The 18,428-nt window shown below is 37.6% G+C and overlaps 2 protein-coding genes across 2 annotated transcripts; both read right to left on the bottom strand.

The window, feature by feature from the left end:
* Positions 1–581: 581 nt before the first annotated feature.
* slc22a4 (solute carrier family 22 member 4) lies at positions 582–6,940 on the bottom strand. The gene is made up of 10 exons (XM_040032668.1): positions 6,512–6,940; positions 5,084–5,187; positions 4,856–5,010; positions 4,312–4,483; positions 3,244–3,370; positions 2,890–2,990; positions 2,573–2,787; positions 1,514–1,696; positions 864–999; positions 582–618 (listed from the first exon to the last, which is right to left on the bottom strand). Exons 1-10 carry the CDS (start codon positions 6,938–6,940, stop codon positions 582–584), a joined length of 1,659 nt encoding a protein of 552 aa, XP_039888602.1.
* A 5,741-nt stretch (positions 6,941–12,681) lies between these two features.
* slc22a5 (solute carrier family 22 member 5) lies at positions 12,682–18,140 on the bottom strand. The gene is given in 11 exon segments (XM_040032246.1): positions 12,682–13,443; positions 13,702–13,837; positions 14,107–14,289; positions 14,376–14,490; positions 14,492–14,591; positions 14,749–14,837; positions 15,990–16,116; positions 16,235–16,406; positions 16,504–16,658; positions 17,202–17,305; positions 17,398–18,140. Coding segments are annotated over 11 exon segments (1,626 nt in total). The 5' UTR covers positions 17,788–18,140; the 3' UTR covers positions 12,682–13,388.
* Between the last annotated feature and the right edge of the window lie 288 nt (positions 18,141–18,428).

The following is an 18,428-nucleotide window of genomic DNA, read 5'->3' as shown; positions in this document are numbered from 1 at the left end:
AAAAAAAAAAAAAAAAAAAAAATTCAATCAGTTATCCCACCCATTTACCACAATTAAATAGTTCGTACAGGGTCCAGATAGACAGAATATTAGCGCTATTTTTCTGTCATCACAAAAACGGAATTGAAAGAAAGGTCATACAGAAGTTGGGGAAAATATTTATTACATCACAGAAAGCTCAGCTTTTTTGTGCAGATGTAAAACGCAGTGAATAATAATAATAATACTACTAATAATAATAATAATAATTATTTTTAAAAAGGATACACCAGTGATGCTTTGTGTTCATTCCTTCTGCATCCTCCTGCATTACCAGGTCTACCCAGCAGAAGTCCTCCAAGTCACCTCTCCTCTCTGCCTAGCTCAGGTTCAGCTGTCTAATACAGCTTTTGGCACCACAACAGCACCTTAAGTAATGTTTTACCGACCAGAGCAGATGAGAAGAAACATCACAATAACACAAGTAAGCTAAACAAACAAATACAGTACCGTTACAAAATAGTTCAAAATAAAAGACATAAAACACAAAAACACTGAAAAGAAGGTTTAAAATGTATAACATGTTGTTTAGCTGCAGAACGTCATGCTGCTTCATGATGTTCTGCAGCAATTGAATATCTGAAAAACAAAAAACAACAAACAAACCAAAAAATAAAAACATAGAGAAGCCAAACTATAATTTAGATTCTTTGAGCTGGCAAACAGATGGAGTCGCTTCATTTTCAGCCTCCTTTTCCTTTTCTCCTTTTCTCCTGCTAGAACAACAAGGTGTCATTTAGCAACAGTGGGACATTAAATTTTTAACTGTGACAAAAATAGGTATTAAACATAAAGCTTGTAGATATATTAATGCCTAAACTTACCTGCATATCTGTGGCATTTGTGATATAGTCTCTGGCAAGATTTTTCCATTTGTTTCAGGCAACAACAAACATAAGACAGCACCACATATTGCTAGAACTCCCATTAGTATGTAGGGGAGTGCCTTGAATTCTTGTCCTGCAAATGAAAAATGCAAAATAAAATGATAAGGACATCAAAACAAAAACAGACTATCTGTTGCTAGTAAAATAAAAAGAAGAAGAAATAAGCAAAAGTAATTTTTTTTTCTTTCTCAAAATTATGAACTGAAAAATGTGCTTAATTTTCCAGAGTTCCAGCTGAACTGGTAGCATTGTTAAGCAGACAAATTGGAGAGAATAAGGGCAAAACTTTGGGATTTTGTACTATAAGTTGTTAAGACTTTTTCTCTGTATTATTGTGGAGTCTTTGCCTTACAATTGAGACAACTGTTGTTGTGAAATGAATTGAATGGAATTGGAAAGACAGAATAGCAGCACAAAGAAGTAACACAGTTAAGCCTGTGCAAAAGTTTTTCTGTGATTATTGACAGTAGCATTACTATGTAATAAAAGGTTAACTGATCCAGCTATCTTTAAATACTTTGGTGAAAATAGTCCTGGTAAAAGCAAAGGGCCCAAAGAAGTAAACAAACAAACAAAAAAAATCCTACCTAAGTAAATAATAAATGGGGAGATGATGGTCCCAATCCGTGCAGCCATGGAGCAAATCCCCATTGCTGTGTTTCTGATAACTGTGGGGAACAGCTCTGATGTGACAGCATACACCACACAGAATGCTGATGTGATGCCAAACTTTCCCAACATCTCAAGAAAAACAGCCACACCTGGTAAACCTATGGAAGTAAAAAACATTTAACATTACAGCACAACCTAAAAAGTCAAAAGAGATGCACATAACTAAGTGTTGTTTCCAACTTCCTCGTGTAGCTAAATATACCTTACTTAATCATTCGAGCTGTGCTAGTGCTAAATATTCATGATCGGTCGATTAATATGCATTTTTAAACAATGCAGCCAGGCTAAAGAGACTGCACTTAAGGCCTTTACACACAATGCATTAGATCGGTCCAAATATTTTGCACGTTAAAATATCTGTTCTAATTCTCACCGACTGCAGAACTTCACTTGACGATTTGCCAGGATTTAGTTTAATGAACCAAAAACTTTTTTTCAGTTCCAAATAAATAGCTCTGACCAGTCAGGCCACTGCATCTGGCAACAGGTGCAATTGTAACTTAAAACGGACACTAGTAGCGAGTATACAAATACTAAAAAAAATACCATTTTACATCAGACGAACAGCTACAGTAGACACTGCTCCGGGTCAATGGCCCTCTGAAATTATTTCTCTGCCTCCTCAGATGTGGTTCCAACTCTGTCAACAAGTGCTAAAACTGCTCAACTGCCCTATTTTGTCTCAGTGCATTTTCTGGTGAAAATGCATTTGGAAAATTTAGAACTTTGTGTTTCTTTTTGCACGCGCTCAGTGTGTAATGCCCTTTAATCCGATTTGGTCACAGTGGAAGCTAAAAGTATTCAACTTGGTCAAATAACACGTCACATGCATTCTGAATACATTTTTATTTTATCAAGGTAAGTAAATGGGGTTTTGTTCCTGTTACATTTTTTGAGGACAAAGTGCAAACATTTGTTCATCCACAGTGTGAACTCATTAACAAGTGACTTGCTTGTAACACTTTAATCATTACCTATTGGAATGAGGTGGACACAGAGGATCATGACACCTCCGAGAAAGAGCGTGGAAGACTGGCAGAAGCGCCTGGAGCAGTACTTAAGCAGTACCAAGGCAATTATGTAAGCTGGAACTTCTACGACAGCAGACAAGAAGCTGTTTATGTAAGGGTCACCGTTCAGGTTGGAAGTGTTGAGGACTAAAGCATAGTAGCTGATGGTGATGATGATCCTGCACAGAAATTCAAAGCAAAACTTAATTTGACATAAAAAGCAGTTATTTTGGTTTAAATCTTTTAATCTCCTAAATCATATGAGCAAATTCTAGATGTACCACAGAAGCGAACATATCAGTGTAATAGAGAATATATTGCAGCTTTTCACAATGACCAAAATGTTTTGCTTCTCCTCCTTCATTGTGAGCGCATCTTCAATCTGTGGCAAAAAACAGACAAAGTGGTACTTTGGTTAAACTTTGGATCCTGGACCTGCAGACTTCTGCATATGTGCTATAAAGCCATATAATGAATTTGTATAAAAAAAATAGGCTAACTTGAAATGCAAACCTAAGCCAAGAGACAAGCATAATCATGGTGCAAATGTCAAAGGTTTTAGTTTTATTCTAACCTAATGCACATTTCTCAAAACACATTCTGATTTAAAATCACCAACTTGCTGATGCACTTACCTCAGCTTGTGTAAAAATTGCCTGTGGCGGCTCTACTTTGTTCAGCTTTGCAGCGTGCTTCAGGATTGCTTCAGCCTCGTTTACTCTTCCTTGAGAGATCAGCCAGCGAGGAGACTCTGGGACTATCCTGAGCAGACAAACACAGTGGCAACATAATATTTTCAGAGAAACACAAACTTAATCATTTATCTGATAGTAAAGCAAGACATTGACGACATCCCTACCAAAACATCTTGTTGAGTTAGCTGTTTGTTGGTTGAGGTTGAATAGTCGTTTTTGTTTAGGAACGATCCTAAAGTAGTGAAATGACCCAGTATCTGAATGGCAGCCATGACAAGAGCTGATTGATCTGTATAAATGTTCAGGAAAAGTGCTTCAGTGATTTCACTATTTGCGCATCTAGTGTAGAATATGCTGGACTATCCTTCACAAAAAGAAAGGAGATGATCATGTCCCACAGTTCAAGGCAGCACACCATTCATAAAAAACAAAACAAGTGATCAACATGACTGACAAGGAATTCAGATCACGTTGCAAATTTTGGGTCTGTTTACCATATAAGGCTGTAAATTTCTAATATGCTGACATGTTTTGGAGTCAGAGTTTAACAAACTAACCGGAGAAACATCCGGCTGGCCTGGGCTACAGCTTGGAGGATGTTTTCAGTTGAGTTGATATTTTACTTATTGGCCTTTCAAGATGAAAATTAGCTATTAGCTAAATCTGGTAAAATGAACCTTTTCTCTCAGGGGATTAATGTTTTTGACAAGTTAAGTGGAAAAATGAAACAAAGAGTATGCAACATTTTTTCTATAAATTAGACAGTTTTAATACTGCCAATGAAAATATACACTTTTCCAATCATATGGTTTATAACAGTGAAAATGACAGTGTTACCCCCTACTGTATTTAACCTTAAACAAACAAACTATGAAGTAAAAGCTGGTGTTTTGCTATCTTGAACTATAAATTAATGCATTACCCTCCAATAAGAAATTATATCTTTTTCTCGAGTTGAAAACAACTTTCAGGACACAAGCCATAATGCAACAAATGAAAAAGTCTCACCACCACAGAGGGATGTAGATCAATCCACAGGCAGCCATTGGAATCAGCAGCAACCGCCATTCCCGGAGGAAGTAGGCTGCTCCAGGCATTGCCATGTACCCCAGTGCTGAGCCCATAAAAACTCCAAGAGAACAAAACGCCACTCTGGTTTTTGGGCTTAGAATTTCTGAACCTGTAAATGTCAAAAACAACATTTTGGAAAATTTGTAATATTGTTACAAGGAAAGTTCTGAAACTGAGCATTAGTGCAGTCTGTCTTACTGTCTTACTTATCAAATCAGATAAACCATTATGGTCTGGCATGAAGCACAATTAATATGTAGTTTTTGAGGTTGTAACACGAGCTGTGCATAAGTGATACATAGTATGTCTATATAACAGTTAGGAATTATGTTTGCTTATTTCTTGATTTCTTTATTCTTTCATTTAGGGCTTCCTAAATTTTATTGTACATCCAAGCAATTGACTTGTACTTCATGCACAGACAAAATTACTTAATGTCTGTGCAGCATAAAAAATCTCATTCCTTATTAGGAAAACATACCTAGCACAAATGCAATGATGTAGTTGGAGAATCCCCCAGCACCCACCAAAAAGAAAATGAAGGTGAAAATCTCCCAGCTCGGGGAGAATATCTGTGCTGTGATTGATACAGTTTGAAGCAGCATCATGATAAAGAGTATTGGTCTCCTTCCGTATCTGTAAGGAAACACAGTCTAGTAGACTAGATCAACACAAATACTGTTCAAACATTGTTGTGTGGAGTACAGACCTGTCGGACACCAGACCTGAGATCAACGCTCCCAGTAGCACACCAACATAATAAATGGAGCTGGTGAGTGGAAGTTTGTATGCATTCTCACAAACCAAGTCCCACTGCAAAATCAGTACATCGTTTTCACTCACAATTTGTTGTATACATCTGCAAATCTGTCAACTAATAAAGAAATGACAGGTGACTCAGATCACAATTTAAATTAGTGGTAGGTTTTAAATCTAAGGTAATATGGTGATAAGTTCTGAAATCCCACTGTAGGCAACGGGGTCCTGCATGGGCTACATCTTGGAGGGTGTTTTCATGATATGCTGATATTTTACTGACTGGAATTCTCAGTAACTAGTTGAAGACAAGAATAGAATAAGAACTCACAGTATCTATGACTTCTGAATATGTAAAGTAAGAGTAACTCTCCCACAGGTAGAACAACTTTTATTTTTTAATAGTTCCAGGTAATTGTTTGTGCAACAACACCAATAACTTCATTAATTTTTCATAATAACTATCAGTTAGTCTTCCCAGTACGGGGAGAATTTAATCACACATACAATTTGTAAAACACCTACTTTTAACTCATATACACATATACTGATAGAAAGTGAGAAAAAATCAGTTTATGTTAGGATAGTTATTGTTTTAGTCTTTTAAATTTGCATGATGTAGAGGAAACATTGTGGTTTGATGTTGTTTTGATGCTTGAATGCTTTGCAATCACTGGGGAAAACAAGGAACTGTCAAACTTTATAAAAAATGTAAGTCAAAATCCTCACCTGTGGCATGAGAGAGATGTTTGAATAAGATGAAAAGGACTAATAAACTAAAGAGCATTAATCTTAAATCCATTGTAACTGTAATGCAACTTTAATTGACAGTAACATTAAAAACATGATGCAGGATGCTGCTGGTTGCTGAGTAAATTCAAGTGTTTGTGTGACTTCTTTCAGTCTGCATAATTCTTGAAACAGTCATCTTTAAGCAAGATTATATTTTAACAAGCATTTGTGTTTGTTTTTTTACGGCACTAATGTACAAATAATTACTTGCTCGACTTCTAGTTGCTGCTTAATTTCCCATTAATAATAATATCACACACCATGAACCCTGTGTATAAGAGTAGTAAATGAAAGTTTGGCATTTTGACCTGTTGTTGTTGTACCTGGTGGGCTGCCATAGTTTAGCAGTTTACATGAATTAGTTTTACTTTGCATAATAGCTTAATCATGTCATGGAAAAGTCTATGTAAAACTATCTTGTCTGAAATTCTTCACATCCAGCTCCATGCCAGGCACTTCACTTAAAAGCACATCTGGTAACACTGATAAGAATTTCTAGTTACTAGATTGGCAGATCAATGCTATACCTTGTGCATGCATGTTCTAGATAAATTTATGATGCTAAATAAAATCATGACAAATTTCTCACCTCGGTAACAATAGTTGACTGGTAGATGCTTTTGCTGTGTAACCACCCATCTATACAACTCTCCCAAGGTATTTCACTAACGTTCACATCGACATTTGGGATAATATTGTTCTGAGAGTAGTTCCTGACCACATCCAAGTTAAGCCTTGAACAGGAACTCCGCTTTGCATTGCCACTAACAGTTTCCAATGGGATTGTCACGTTTTTCCACATCTCGCTGATGTTGTAGTTTTCAGGAATATAGCATTCGTGAGATGGAATAGCACCTATGAATACTATATAGCCGCCAATAAATCCATTTGGGAGAATGCTTATGGCCAGTGCTAAAAAAATCCTGAGCTGAAAGGGTCCCCAAGATCCAAGAAAAGCTGTGATGGTGTCATAGTCTCTGATTTTTACCGTATTCGTTACTTCACCAAAATCCTTCATACTTAAAAGAGTCAGTGCTGAATAGCCAGAAGATCGGATGAGCACTATTGGTCTAAGAGATTTCAGAGGTTGTGAACTGTAAAGCTGAGCTCAGGTTTTATATGCCTCACCTGATATGGGAGGTTACACAGTTACATAAAGTTTTTTTTACAACACTATTTGAGCTTTAGCACATGTTTTGTTGTGCTAAACAAGTGAATATCCTGTAGCTGAGGAGACTAGTGCATTATGACCACAGTTACACAAGATTTTGAAAAGTATTTTATTTAGATTTTAATATTTTCAATGACTTTGATGTTTTCTTCACAGTAGGTTAGGTAAATTAGACATACCAAATACTGTGCACAGAATAAAATTTCAAAACAAAAACAAGTAAAATAGAACTTTTGAAATAGAACAGATACCATGACTTAATAAATTGGATTATTTCAGAATATTTCAGAATTATTTATTTTCATTACAAAGAGAATATTGCAAAGGATTGAGGTGGGACCTTATCTTATCTTTGAATGCCCAAAAACCTGTGAACCGTGTAACCAGGTTTATTGTCCACTACCTGGGCGGGTACATGCTGATGGGCCAGCATGCAAAAAGGGCTGGAAGAAAAGGTTTCATTTGGGAAACATAAAAAGTAGGCTGGATCTTAAAAGATGTTGGAAGCTTGAGATAGACAGCTGATGTGTTAATGATGCTGGGGATGTTGTAAAGAGAGCACCACAGTCTCCCCCTCCTGGACTGGAAGCAAAGACGGTTGACATCTCAATGAAGCTTCAAATGGTGAGGCGGTTAGTGAGCATACTTAACCCAAGGACCATGGGGCCTTCAGAAGGAGGGATTGAGGTAGTGATACAGCACAGGGCAGCTTTAAGCTCCTGATTAGCCCTTTCTTTTTGATTGTTGAACTAGAATCCTGAGAACAAGCTAACTTTTGTGCCTAGTACTTCACGCAAAAACAATATATAAATTGGGAATGTCTGTCTGTCTGAGAAAATATGTGAGGGAATGCAGTTGGAATACAGAGGTGGCTGACAGGAGTGGTTGCAAAAGAGCTGAAGGCAGGAACGAGCCTTGCTTTTGAAGCAAATTGAACAGGTTGCACATACTCTCTCTGTAGAGTGGGCTACCAAAGGTTAGCTAAGAGATGGTGCCACTTTAACCGGGGCACCAAGCAAATCTGATAATGTGCACCAAAAGGGATCACTTGCATGCGAACGAAGGAAGGCGTGAATACATGGGTCGGGAACAGTAAATAAAATCACAATGCAAGCCAAGAGTGAGTATGCTGTTTATTAAGTTAAGAAAATAGGGTCTTGGTGACACGATGATCTAGCAATGCATTTTTCTGAAGCATTACCTCTTGGGATGGTGTGGACACAGAGGATCAGGATGGAGGAAGAGAGCTGAAGACTCGGAGAAGGTTCTGGAGCATTACTGAAGCAGTACCAAGACACTTCTGTAAGCTGGAACCTCCCTCAGCAGATGAGAAGCAGCTTAAGTAATGGTTGACATGCTGGTTTGATGTGTTAGGGGTTGAAGTGTAGTAGTTAATGATGATGACAGCGATCCTGCTAAGACAGAGTACTCATAACAAATGAGTTACCCTAATTTAGTTATTTCAATTACAAAGCTTAGTTGTTTTTTTTTTGAGGCAATGAGTTTTACATTATTTTTTGAAGTTCTTGGAAATAATTAGATTTTACAGTGTAGAGACTTCAGAGTAAAATTGTAAGACTGGAAATGCAAAATACACAACCAAATATCAAACGAATTAGGTGCAGTTTCGAGACTTAAATAACCAAATGTTTGTACTGTATCTAGCTTATGCATATGACTAAAGTTTACATTTTCATCTCTTGGTTTTAATACTTTTCACATTATATGTGGAAACTGTACACATACCACAGAAATGTAATGTTTTTTTCTTCATAGACAACAAATCATCAAGGTGTGGGGAGGAAAACAACAAGATGAAACTGTAGTTAAACTTTGGATCCTAGATCTGTAAATGAAACACGACTTCTGCACACATGGTACAAAGTGATATAATGAGTGACCTAACACAAACAGGCTAACCTGAAATGCAAACCTGAGCCAAAAGACAACAGGAACTCGAGTCTCTTGGTGTAAGCAAGTCTTAACCAAATACTTTTCATATTCACCGGGAACAAAAATAATATTTGTTTATAGAAATATTTGTTTAACCAAAAAAAAAAAAAAAAAAAAGTCACAAAGCCCTCCTACAGCCTTTTCTAGCCTCTTCTGCTATATTACTTCCAGATGATAAAAAGTCCAAGCCAATGAAACTACATCATAATTAAATTATCTTTCATCTAGTTTTTAGAACCTTTGACCGTTTTAGCACCTTTGCAGATTGTGAAGATCACATATTCAAACAAACAACATATTTCCAAGACTCTTATTTCAGCTTGGGTCGAAATAGCCTCTGAGGGGCCTCTTACTTTATTCTTCTTAACAGCTTCTTCCAGAATGGCCTTTACGCTTCCCTGAGAGAGCAGCCAATGAGAAGACAACAATACTAACAATATAACTACAATATCTGACAATATCAATGTAACCAAACGATGACCTGGACACATCAAAGAAAAACTTAAATTGGATGTTAAAGTTTACTTTAAAATCACTTTAAAACAGTCACAAATTAAGCCATCACCATCGCTTATTAATTTCATATGATGGTGTTACCTTTATTTAGTAAATGGAAAAGGGACTGGATCTTATACAGTATTTCTGTTCTACTGGAGCATCAACGTGTTTTATACAACATGTCTCATTCATGCGTTGACACCCATTCAAACAAGCACTTTTTATTTTTTTACAACTAAATGCTTTCTATTGAACATTAACATTTCAGATGCCAACTTGGGGTTCATTAACTTTCCCAAAGATGCTTTGACATCAAAACTTTGTGCTCAAACTACCAGCCTTCCAGTTACTGGATGACCAGTTCAACCTCCTGAGTTACAGCCACGACCATACACGTTGATCTTTTAAATATTATTCAACCATCTTGTTGCTGATTGACTTCAGTGTAACTGATTTGTTGCATCATCTAACCTTCTTAAGCATCAAGTCACAACCAGTTTCCCTGGAAAATATCTTGATGCTGCTTTGACAATTATAGTTTCTCTAAAGATAAGATAAGATAAGATAAGATAACCTTTATTAGTCCCACACGTGGGAAATTTGTTTTGTCACAGCAGGAAGTGGACAGTGCAAAAGTTATATAGCAAAATTAGAATACAATAAGAATAAAATACTGTACACAACTGAACAGAATAGAATAAAATACTATATACAGTAGAATAAATAGAATAAAATATACAATAGGATAAAATAGAATACAAATGCTGTATACAACTGAGTAAAGGAGTGGGCCCTCTGCTCCAAACGACCTGAGTCTCTGCAGCAGGTACAGCCTGCTCTGGGCGTCTGAGTTATGAGTCCAGTCCAGTTTGTTGTTCAGATGAACACCAAGGTACCTGTAGCTGTCCACAGCCTCAATGTCCATACCTTGGATGTTCAGTGGTTGCAGTGGAGGATGTTTGTGCCTGCGGAAGTCTACCACCAGCTTCTTGGTTTTACTGGCGTTGATCTGGAGGTAGTTCAGCTGGCACCAGTCCACAAAGTCTTGGGTCAGTCCTCTGTACTCCTTGTCGTCCCCATCAGTGATGAGGCCGACTATTGCAGAGTCATCAGAGAACTTCTGCAGGAAGCACTGGGTGGAGTTGTGGGAGAAGTCTGCAGTGTAGATGGTGAAGCGGAACGGAGCCAGAACCGTTCCCTGTGGGGCCCCCGTACTGCAGACGACACTGTCCGACACACAGCCCTGAGTTCTCACATACTGTGGTCTGTCGGTGAGGTAGTCCAGAATTCAGGTAGTGAGGTGATGGTCCACTCCTGAGTTCTCCAGCTTGTCCTTCAGGACCGAGGGAAGAATAGTGTTGAAGGCACTGGAGAAATCAAAGAACATGATTCTCACAGTGCTTCCAGCGGTCTCCAGGTGAGCGAAGGGAACGATGTAAAATGGTAAATGGCCTGTAAATGGCCTGTATTTGTATAGCGCTTTACTAGTCCCTAAGGACCCCAAAGCGCTTTACACATCCAGTCATCCACCCATTCACACACACATTCACACACTGGTGATGGCAAGCTACACTGTAGCCACAGCCACCCTGGGGCGCATTGACAGAGGCGAGGCTGCCGGACACTGGAGCCACCGGGCCTTCTGTAGGAGGTGAATGACGGCATCATCCGCTCCAATGCCAGGCTGGTAGGCAAACTGAAGTGGGTCCAGTGATGAGCTCACCAGGTGCTGAAGCTGAGCCAGGACCAGCCGCTCCAGGGTCTTCATCAGGTGGGATGTCAGAGCCACCGGCCCATAGCTGTTGAGGTCCTTGACGCGTGAAGTCTTTGGCACTGGTACAACACAGGAGGTTTTCCTATCACATGTCCGGCATGACCTGCCCGAAACCGGAAGTGACGTCATTTTGCGGAAATGTAGTTTTTTACCATCATGGCCTTATGAGCCTATACTTGTGTTTTTAAAAGTTATGTTTGACTTTATGACTTTCTGTGTCATTTCTGGGATGCTTAGGACTCATATTGCACTGCTGGAAATATTTTATTTTGATGCATATGCTGTTATTTTGCAAATTTGCACTATAATATATTTTTTTGTTTTTCCTGCAGTATATGAAAATTGGTGTATCTCAAAAATAAAACTATGAAGACACTTAAAATAAATTTCCTTTGGTGGGAAACTAGTTTGTGCAACTTTTTTGTATTTACAGTTTTGAGGGATAAGCCTCTTAAATTTCTCTAACTAGAAATATATGTTAAAAAATCAAAAACGATTTTAAATTTTTTTTTTGCAAAACTTTTTTGCAATTTATGTAATTACTATGCACTTAATGCAGACATATTATTAAAATGTGGGCTATAATGGTTGTATTGATGTATAGCAACTTGAAATGCTCCCAAAAATGGCTCCACAGCATGTAAAAATATACTATAAGCTCTGGCGGACTTGGTTCTATGGTAGGTCTTAAAGGGTTAAGTTAGAATTTCTAGTTATTAGATCAGTAATATACTTTGTGCAATCATTCAATTACATAAAATAAAAGGTGCCAAAAAAATCTGTTCAGGAGGATACTGATGGCCAGTTGCGAAGGTGTCATGATTTTTATGCTGTCCATTTTGTGACTAAATTTCTTAACATTTAAAGCAAAATGTTTTCTTAGTACTTAGAGCTCAGAATTGATATATAGCTCATTTAATCTAGGAGGTCAGATAGTTATGTAAAGTGTCATTTTTTAGGTCTCTTCTATTTGTGTTTCATACAGGTTTTTAATACATTTTACATAATGACAGCTGAGACATTTCCAAAGCTAAAGCTAAAGCTAAAGCTTCAAAAGCTTAATGTGGGACAGCAACTCAAGAGGAATTTATCTTGATACAGTTATGACAGAATTCACTAAATAGGCTTGGAGCATATGACAGCTTAGAGAGACACCATTGTTAACAGCACTGCTTGGTTCCATCTCCCGTTAACCTCTGATTTCTTCACTGCATTTTATAGCAATTCATAATCACAGTATTGTAGAACAAGTGATATGTATCAATATGTGGTTTATATTTCTCATTTCAAAACAGCTTGAAGTGGCCCAACAAATTAATAGAGAGCATATATTTAAAAAAGACATAAAAATAAACAAACAACATTTAACAACAAATATTCAATGACAATTTATTTGAAAAAACAGTAAAACAAACATGTAATCTATTAACATCTTGTGCATTGATTCAGTCAAAGATTTGTAACACTTAAATGGTTTCAAGTCTCCCCATTTCAATATTGGGGGTTGGGGTATCCCAGAACTCCTTGCTCTGTCTTCTCTTAAACAAACAAGATATTACAAGTTAATTAGTAAGCTTCAGATATGCTGGCAGGTGAAGTTTGCTACCTTTGGACATAATCAAGCAAACTGCTAGCCATTTCCAGATTTTATGTTAACTAAGCTTAAGACCTGCTGACTGTACCCTTTTCTTTATTAGTATGGTAGCATGATGCTTTTTATTACAGTAAATCAAACTTTTCACTGGCAGTAAAAACAATAAAATAGACAATGATGTTAAATGTGGTATTAGCTGTTAAAACACAAAACCAGAACTGTGCGCTAATAGGGTTCAAATGTTAATTTTTTACTTGAATTTTGTGACCATTCAATTCCGTAAAAAATGAATAATGTTTTTATTTGCAATATGTCTAAATACTTATAGGAATTCTTGAATTCACAATCTTAGCATGCTTGTGGGATTTTATTTTGGGATTTCAGATGGTCACTTTCACGCAAAAGACGCTTAACATCAAATAAACTAAAGAGAAAGAGCTTGCCCATCAGAATGGGCCTCACATGGTATGGGTGGGTTAACTATTGCTGCATTTGTTATGGATTTCTTCTTCTTTTGGTCCACTGCAAAGCCTGAAATTACAAAAAAAGTGAAAAAAAGAGAAAAATGTTATTTTCTATTTCTTCACATTTGAAGGTATGTAGCATAAAAAAATATATTGCCCTTTTACAACATGCACATCACCTTATCAGGAAGTCAATCAATCTAAGTGTTCTCAGAAATTATGCATTGACAAATACTAAAATCAATTTCTGACGTGTTCTACAGCCCACATGTGAGACATTTAGCACTTTGATCATATCTACATGTGATGCGTGAACTGCCCTCACCCCTGACATTTTTGCATCTGCTCCACGGTTTCCGGAAGATCTTTATGAAGGGTCTCCGGAAGGAAGAGGTTAACCACAGAGGAAGCAATTGTGAGACTTCCCATTAAAATATAAGGCAGAACTTTATTATACGTACCTAGAAATAATAAAGGAACAAAAGTCAACTTTAGAAAATGGCATACTTTTAGATACCTAAATGTATAACCTCATGAAATGTTAAGCATCTACAAATCTATGTTTACTTCAAGTTTACATGAGATGCTGCAAGACATACTTTTACCTGACTATTTAATATTTTTACATACCACTGCTGTTATTCTGTGCTGGTTTTTTAGGTACCTACGCTATATCATTGTATGACTAAGCCAATGCAGTGTCTGTGTGAGATATCTAACATCTGTGTACCTAAAAAAATGACATAAGGTGCTGTGATACTGCCAACACGTGCAGCTGAGGAGCACATCCCCATGCCAATATTCCTGAGTACTGTGGGGTAAATCTCAGCAGTATAGATGTACACGATGCTGAAGGCCATAGTGAAGCCAAACTTTCCAGTCATTTCTAATGCCAGAGCAACATTGTGAAGGGCTGAGGAGAGAAGAAATAGAGAGAGACTTAATTGTTTTTTGGTTTCATGATATTAGAGCTTTACTTTGTAAGAAGGGAAACCTTACTGTCAGGGATGAACTGGATGAGCAGAAGAACTCCTCCTCCAATGATAAGGAACAATGAAAGGAGCACTCTTCTGGGACATGTTTTAAGCAGCCACGTAGAGACTATGTAAGCAGGGGACTTCGGTTGTAGCAGACAAAAAACAGTTCACAAATGGGTTGCCACTGAGGTTGGAAGTGTTCAGCGATAAACCAAAATACCCAATGTTTATTGCCATCCTGAAAATACAAGAAAAGAAAGGTACAGTGTCATTATTTACCAATATTTGTGTTATTATATAAAGGTCAAGTCAGGCATCTGTTCACACTGACTATTTTTGCTGAATTACAAAAACCTAAAATGTCAGAAAAAGGTGAAAGCAACCATAAAACGTACCATAAAAGGAGACACATCAGTGTGATACATCTCAGATTCTTGGATTTCAGAATATCAAGCATGGTATATGTCTTGAAAAGAGGCAATTCCTGGGTGTTAAATGGAGACAGAATATAATTTATGTGATTTGAACTTCTACTTTTGTACATAGACTATTGTCAGTATATCATAAGCAGATTATATGTGGGCTTTGTCCAAGGAAAAAGCATTATGTGGATATGAATGGGTGAGATTGTACTGTATTTTAATCTTATAGTAATCTGAGGAATGATTCTTAATTCCAAACACTAGCACTAGATTTCTATTCAAGAAAGCAACTTATAATAAAACATTAAGAAAGAGAAATGATGAAATAGTGCATTCAACCATCGCAGTTATCTGAAATTTTAACATGTGGTAGCCTCAAGGAAGCTGTCCACATGGCTTTTACTCAGGTTTTTACTCAGGCTATGGAGAATGACAATAAAATAAACAGACATGTACGGGAAGAGGAAACCTCCAGCAAGACAAAACACAAACTTCCCCAGCTTCCCTCTCCAGGGGCAAAAAAATGTGAATGACTAAAATATTCAATGTGGCCTCTAGAGTCACATTTTTACATTTAGTCTGTGAATATTAAAACTACCAGCGTACACCTGTCAGCCACAACATTGAAACCACCTATGTAGCATTGTGCAGGTGCCCCTCATGCCAATAAAACAGCTCTGACCCTTGAAGGCCTGAATGTGATGTCTGGCACTGGGACATTAACGGTGGATCCTTTGGGTTCCAGGGTTGGACATCTGTAGATCTGGCTTGTTCCGCTGCATCCCACATATCTGATCGGACTCAGATCTGGGTCAACACTTTGGGCTCTTTGTAGTACCCCCCTAAGCAGGTTTGGCAGTGTGGCATGGTGCACTGTCCTGCAGAGGGAGGCCGGTGCCGTCGGAGAGTGTTGCTACGATGTGGGGAGTGGGTCTGCAACAGCGTTTAGGTGGGTGATACATGTTAAAGTAACATGCACAAGAATGCCAAGACCCAAGGTTTTTCCGGCAAAATAATGCATTGGAATGAGAAGACAAATGCTATTTGTTTCATCTGTCAGTGGTTTTAATGTTGTGGCTCATTCTGTATGTCAAATTTCCAGAAATGTAACCCTAAATTTGTTTTTCCATTTTTAGAAAATACTAGATATGGACCTGAATGTTAGACAAATGCATATATTAATACTAATATTAATAACAATGAATGAACCTCACCTCAGATTCTTTAAAGATTACAGGTGGAGCCTGAACTTTATTTTTACTTGCAGCTTCTCTGACAATGGCCTCGGCCTCTTTGACTCTCCCCTGAGTCATCAGCCATCGAGGAGACTCTGGGATAAACCTGCCCAACCAACATAGTTTTAGAGTCTATTTTCTTCACAGTTATTGACAGTGTAATTGACTTTGCATTTATGCATGAATATTGGAATAAAAATCACTGGATATCATAAAAAACATACCACCACAGAGGAAAGTTTATCAGAGAGGTTGTTGACAGAACTGCAACCAGAGTCCTCCATTCTCTGATGCCGTATGCAATCCAAGGAAGTGTCATGTACCCAATGCAGTAGAAAAGGAAGGCTCCGAGAGTTGTGAACAGCACACGCATAGTTTTACTCAAAACCTCAGTTCCTATCCAAGATGAAATCATAAATCGTTAGTGACAAGCTTGTTACTGAAGGCAGACAGAGGAATCATACCAAACACATGTTTAAATTATATTTCAAACCTAGAACAAATGCAGAAATGTAGAGGGATATCTGAGAGGCTCCAACCCAGAGGTACATGATGCAGAACATCCTCCACGAATGAGAAAAGGACTGAAGCAGGACGGAGAGACACTGGACCCCAAGAGACATAAAAACAACCTTCTTCCTTCCAAACCTGATTAGAAAGGAATCGTATATATCGCAGATATTTATTCACAGATACAGAGCATTTATAAATGCATGTGGTTTGTTTTCTTTTGGTGAGGAAATGCAATCAAATAGCTACAGTTAAGGTGTAAAAAAACAAACAAACATTACAGCTAAATGAACAAACCCTCTTTGGAAATGAACCGAAATTGGAAACATTAGAAACTGAATAAGGAAATAAAAATTTATGTTAAATACAAAACTATATTAGCCCGTGTGTTAGCACCATCCCTCTTATAACAGCAGATGGGGCTGCTGTCATTAATTCCACTATATAGTGTGGCTATAGGTTTTTTTTTGAACTGTTCTGAAATCAGTGTCATTTGCCAGCTATTTATTTTTCAGACACTACTGTAATCAGCACTGTATGAACAGACTTGATTTAGAGAAACTAACAGACTTGGAGTATATAGTAAATGACAGAAAATGTCTTATAATTAAGTCAATGTAGGTATAATTATACAGGGTGGATTCAGGGTAAGTAGAAAAAGGATAATTAGGAGTAAAATACCTGTCTGAAAGCTGTCCTGAGACTAGGGACCCAATGAGATATCCCACAAATAGACTCGAGGATGCAAATGGAACTTTCCATTGGTTGTCACAAACAAGGTCCCACTGTAAAAGACGCGAATTACATAATAAAAAAACAGCTTAAAGCTTTCAAAACTGGAATTTCATGTTAGTAATCATAATAATATGGTACTGACCTCAGTGACTATAGTGGATTGGTAGATTTCTTTGCTGTAATTCCATCCATCTAAACATCCCTCCTGCTCCAGGGTTGTCAGGTTAACTTCTCTTCCAGGAATATATCCTTGTGCAGAAAGATTTCTAACTACGTCTATCTTATATCTGCTGCACTGGCTCTGAACTTCCTCACCATCCACTATCGTAAAGGGAATGATGGCATCTCTCCACTCCTCGGTCAGGTTGACGTCTGGAATCAAACAGTGGTGTTTCGGAGCTGCTCCAACAAAGACAATGTAAAGCCCGTTGAATCCGGTTGACACAAAAACAACATTTAGGAGAAAGAATGTGGTCCAGAAGTAAGGACCGCTCTGTCCAAGAAATGCTGTATCGTCATCATAATCTCCCATTCTTTATATATAAGTATATTACAAAAAATACCTCCCTGCTCTGAAGGGAAAAAGGCAAAGTCTTGTAAAATTCTTCAGAGCTGGCTTTCTTCTTAAACTCTTCAGCTTAGTGTCAGAGTGTTAGAGCTGAGCTCTTTGTCAGGCAGAGTGAGCCGGTCTCTTGGTGGGACGGAGTTAAACTTTAAATTTAAGTGCTGAGTTTTAAAACCTCCTTTCTAAAGGATAAATTTTCATCGCAATGTGAAACTTCTTGTTGATCCTCTATTCTTATAAGCAGTCAAGGCAGAAAATGAATCGAATATTAAAGAATGACAGACAGCTCATGCGGTAATTTGATTGGATTTGATTTACTGTAAGTAAGAATAACCAGAAGCTTCATAGTTACCCAGCCCCCTCACCCAGCCCCCTCACTACTGTGGAAATTTCCTCTAAACAACATTCCACTCTATTAAATACTCCCAAGAAGTCCACGTGCCTGTACTCTAAATGTTGCTAAGAAGAATTAGGTCTCTCACTGGACTATTTTAAGAAACTCTGTTAAGGCAGACATGACTTCATGTAGATTAAAGATTTTTTGTGTGCACCTATTGATCATGCTTTTGTAAATTTACTACAGATTTTTATATTTAGCCACTTTTACA

This window comes from Simochromis diagramma, unplaced genomic scaffold (assembly GCF_900408965.1).
Source record: "Simochromis diagramma unplaced genomic scaffold, fSimDia1.1 OVJJ01000216.1, whole genome shotgun sequence".
NCBI classification, from domain to species: domain Eukaryota; kingdom Metazoa; phylum Chordata; class Actinopteri; order Cichliformes; family Cichlidae; genus Simochromis; species Simochromis diagramma.
This window is presented reverse-complemented; position numbering and strand designations above follow the sequence as displayed.

What these genes read in the sequence shown, in the direction of transcription:
- slc22a4 (XM_040032668.1), bottom strand. Translation starts at nt 6,940, where the DNA reads ATGAAGGATTTTGGTGAAGTAACGAATACGGTAAAAATCAGAGACTAT. An exon ending in ATCTACATCCCTCTGTGGTG is followed by an intron (nt 3,371 to 4,311) that starts GTGAGACTTTTT and finishes TTGTCTGCTCAG; the next exon opens with GATAGTCCCAGAGTCTCCTC. An exon ending in CAAATGCCACAGATATGCAG is followed by an intron (nt 619 to 863) that starts GTAAGTTTAGGC and finishes TTTGTTTTTCAG; the next exon opens with ATATTCAATTGCTGCAGAAC.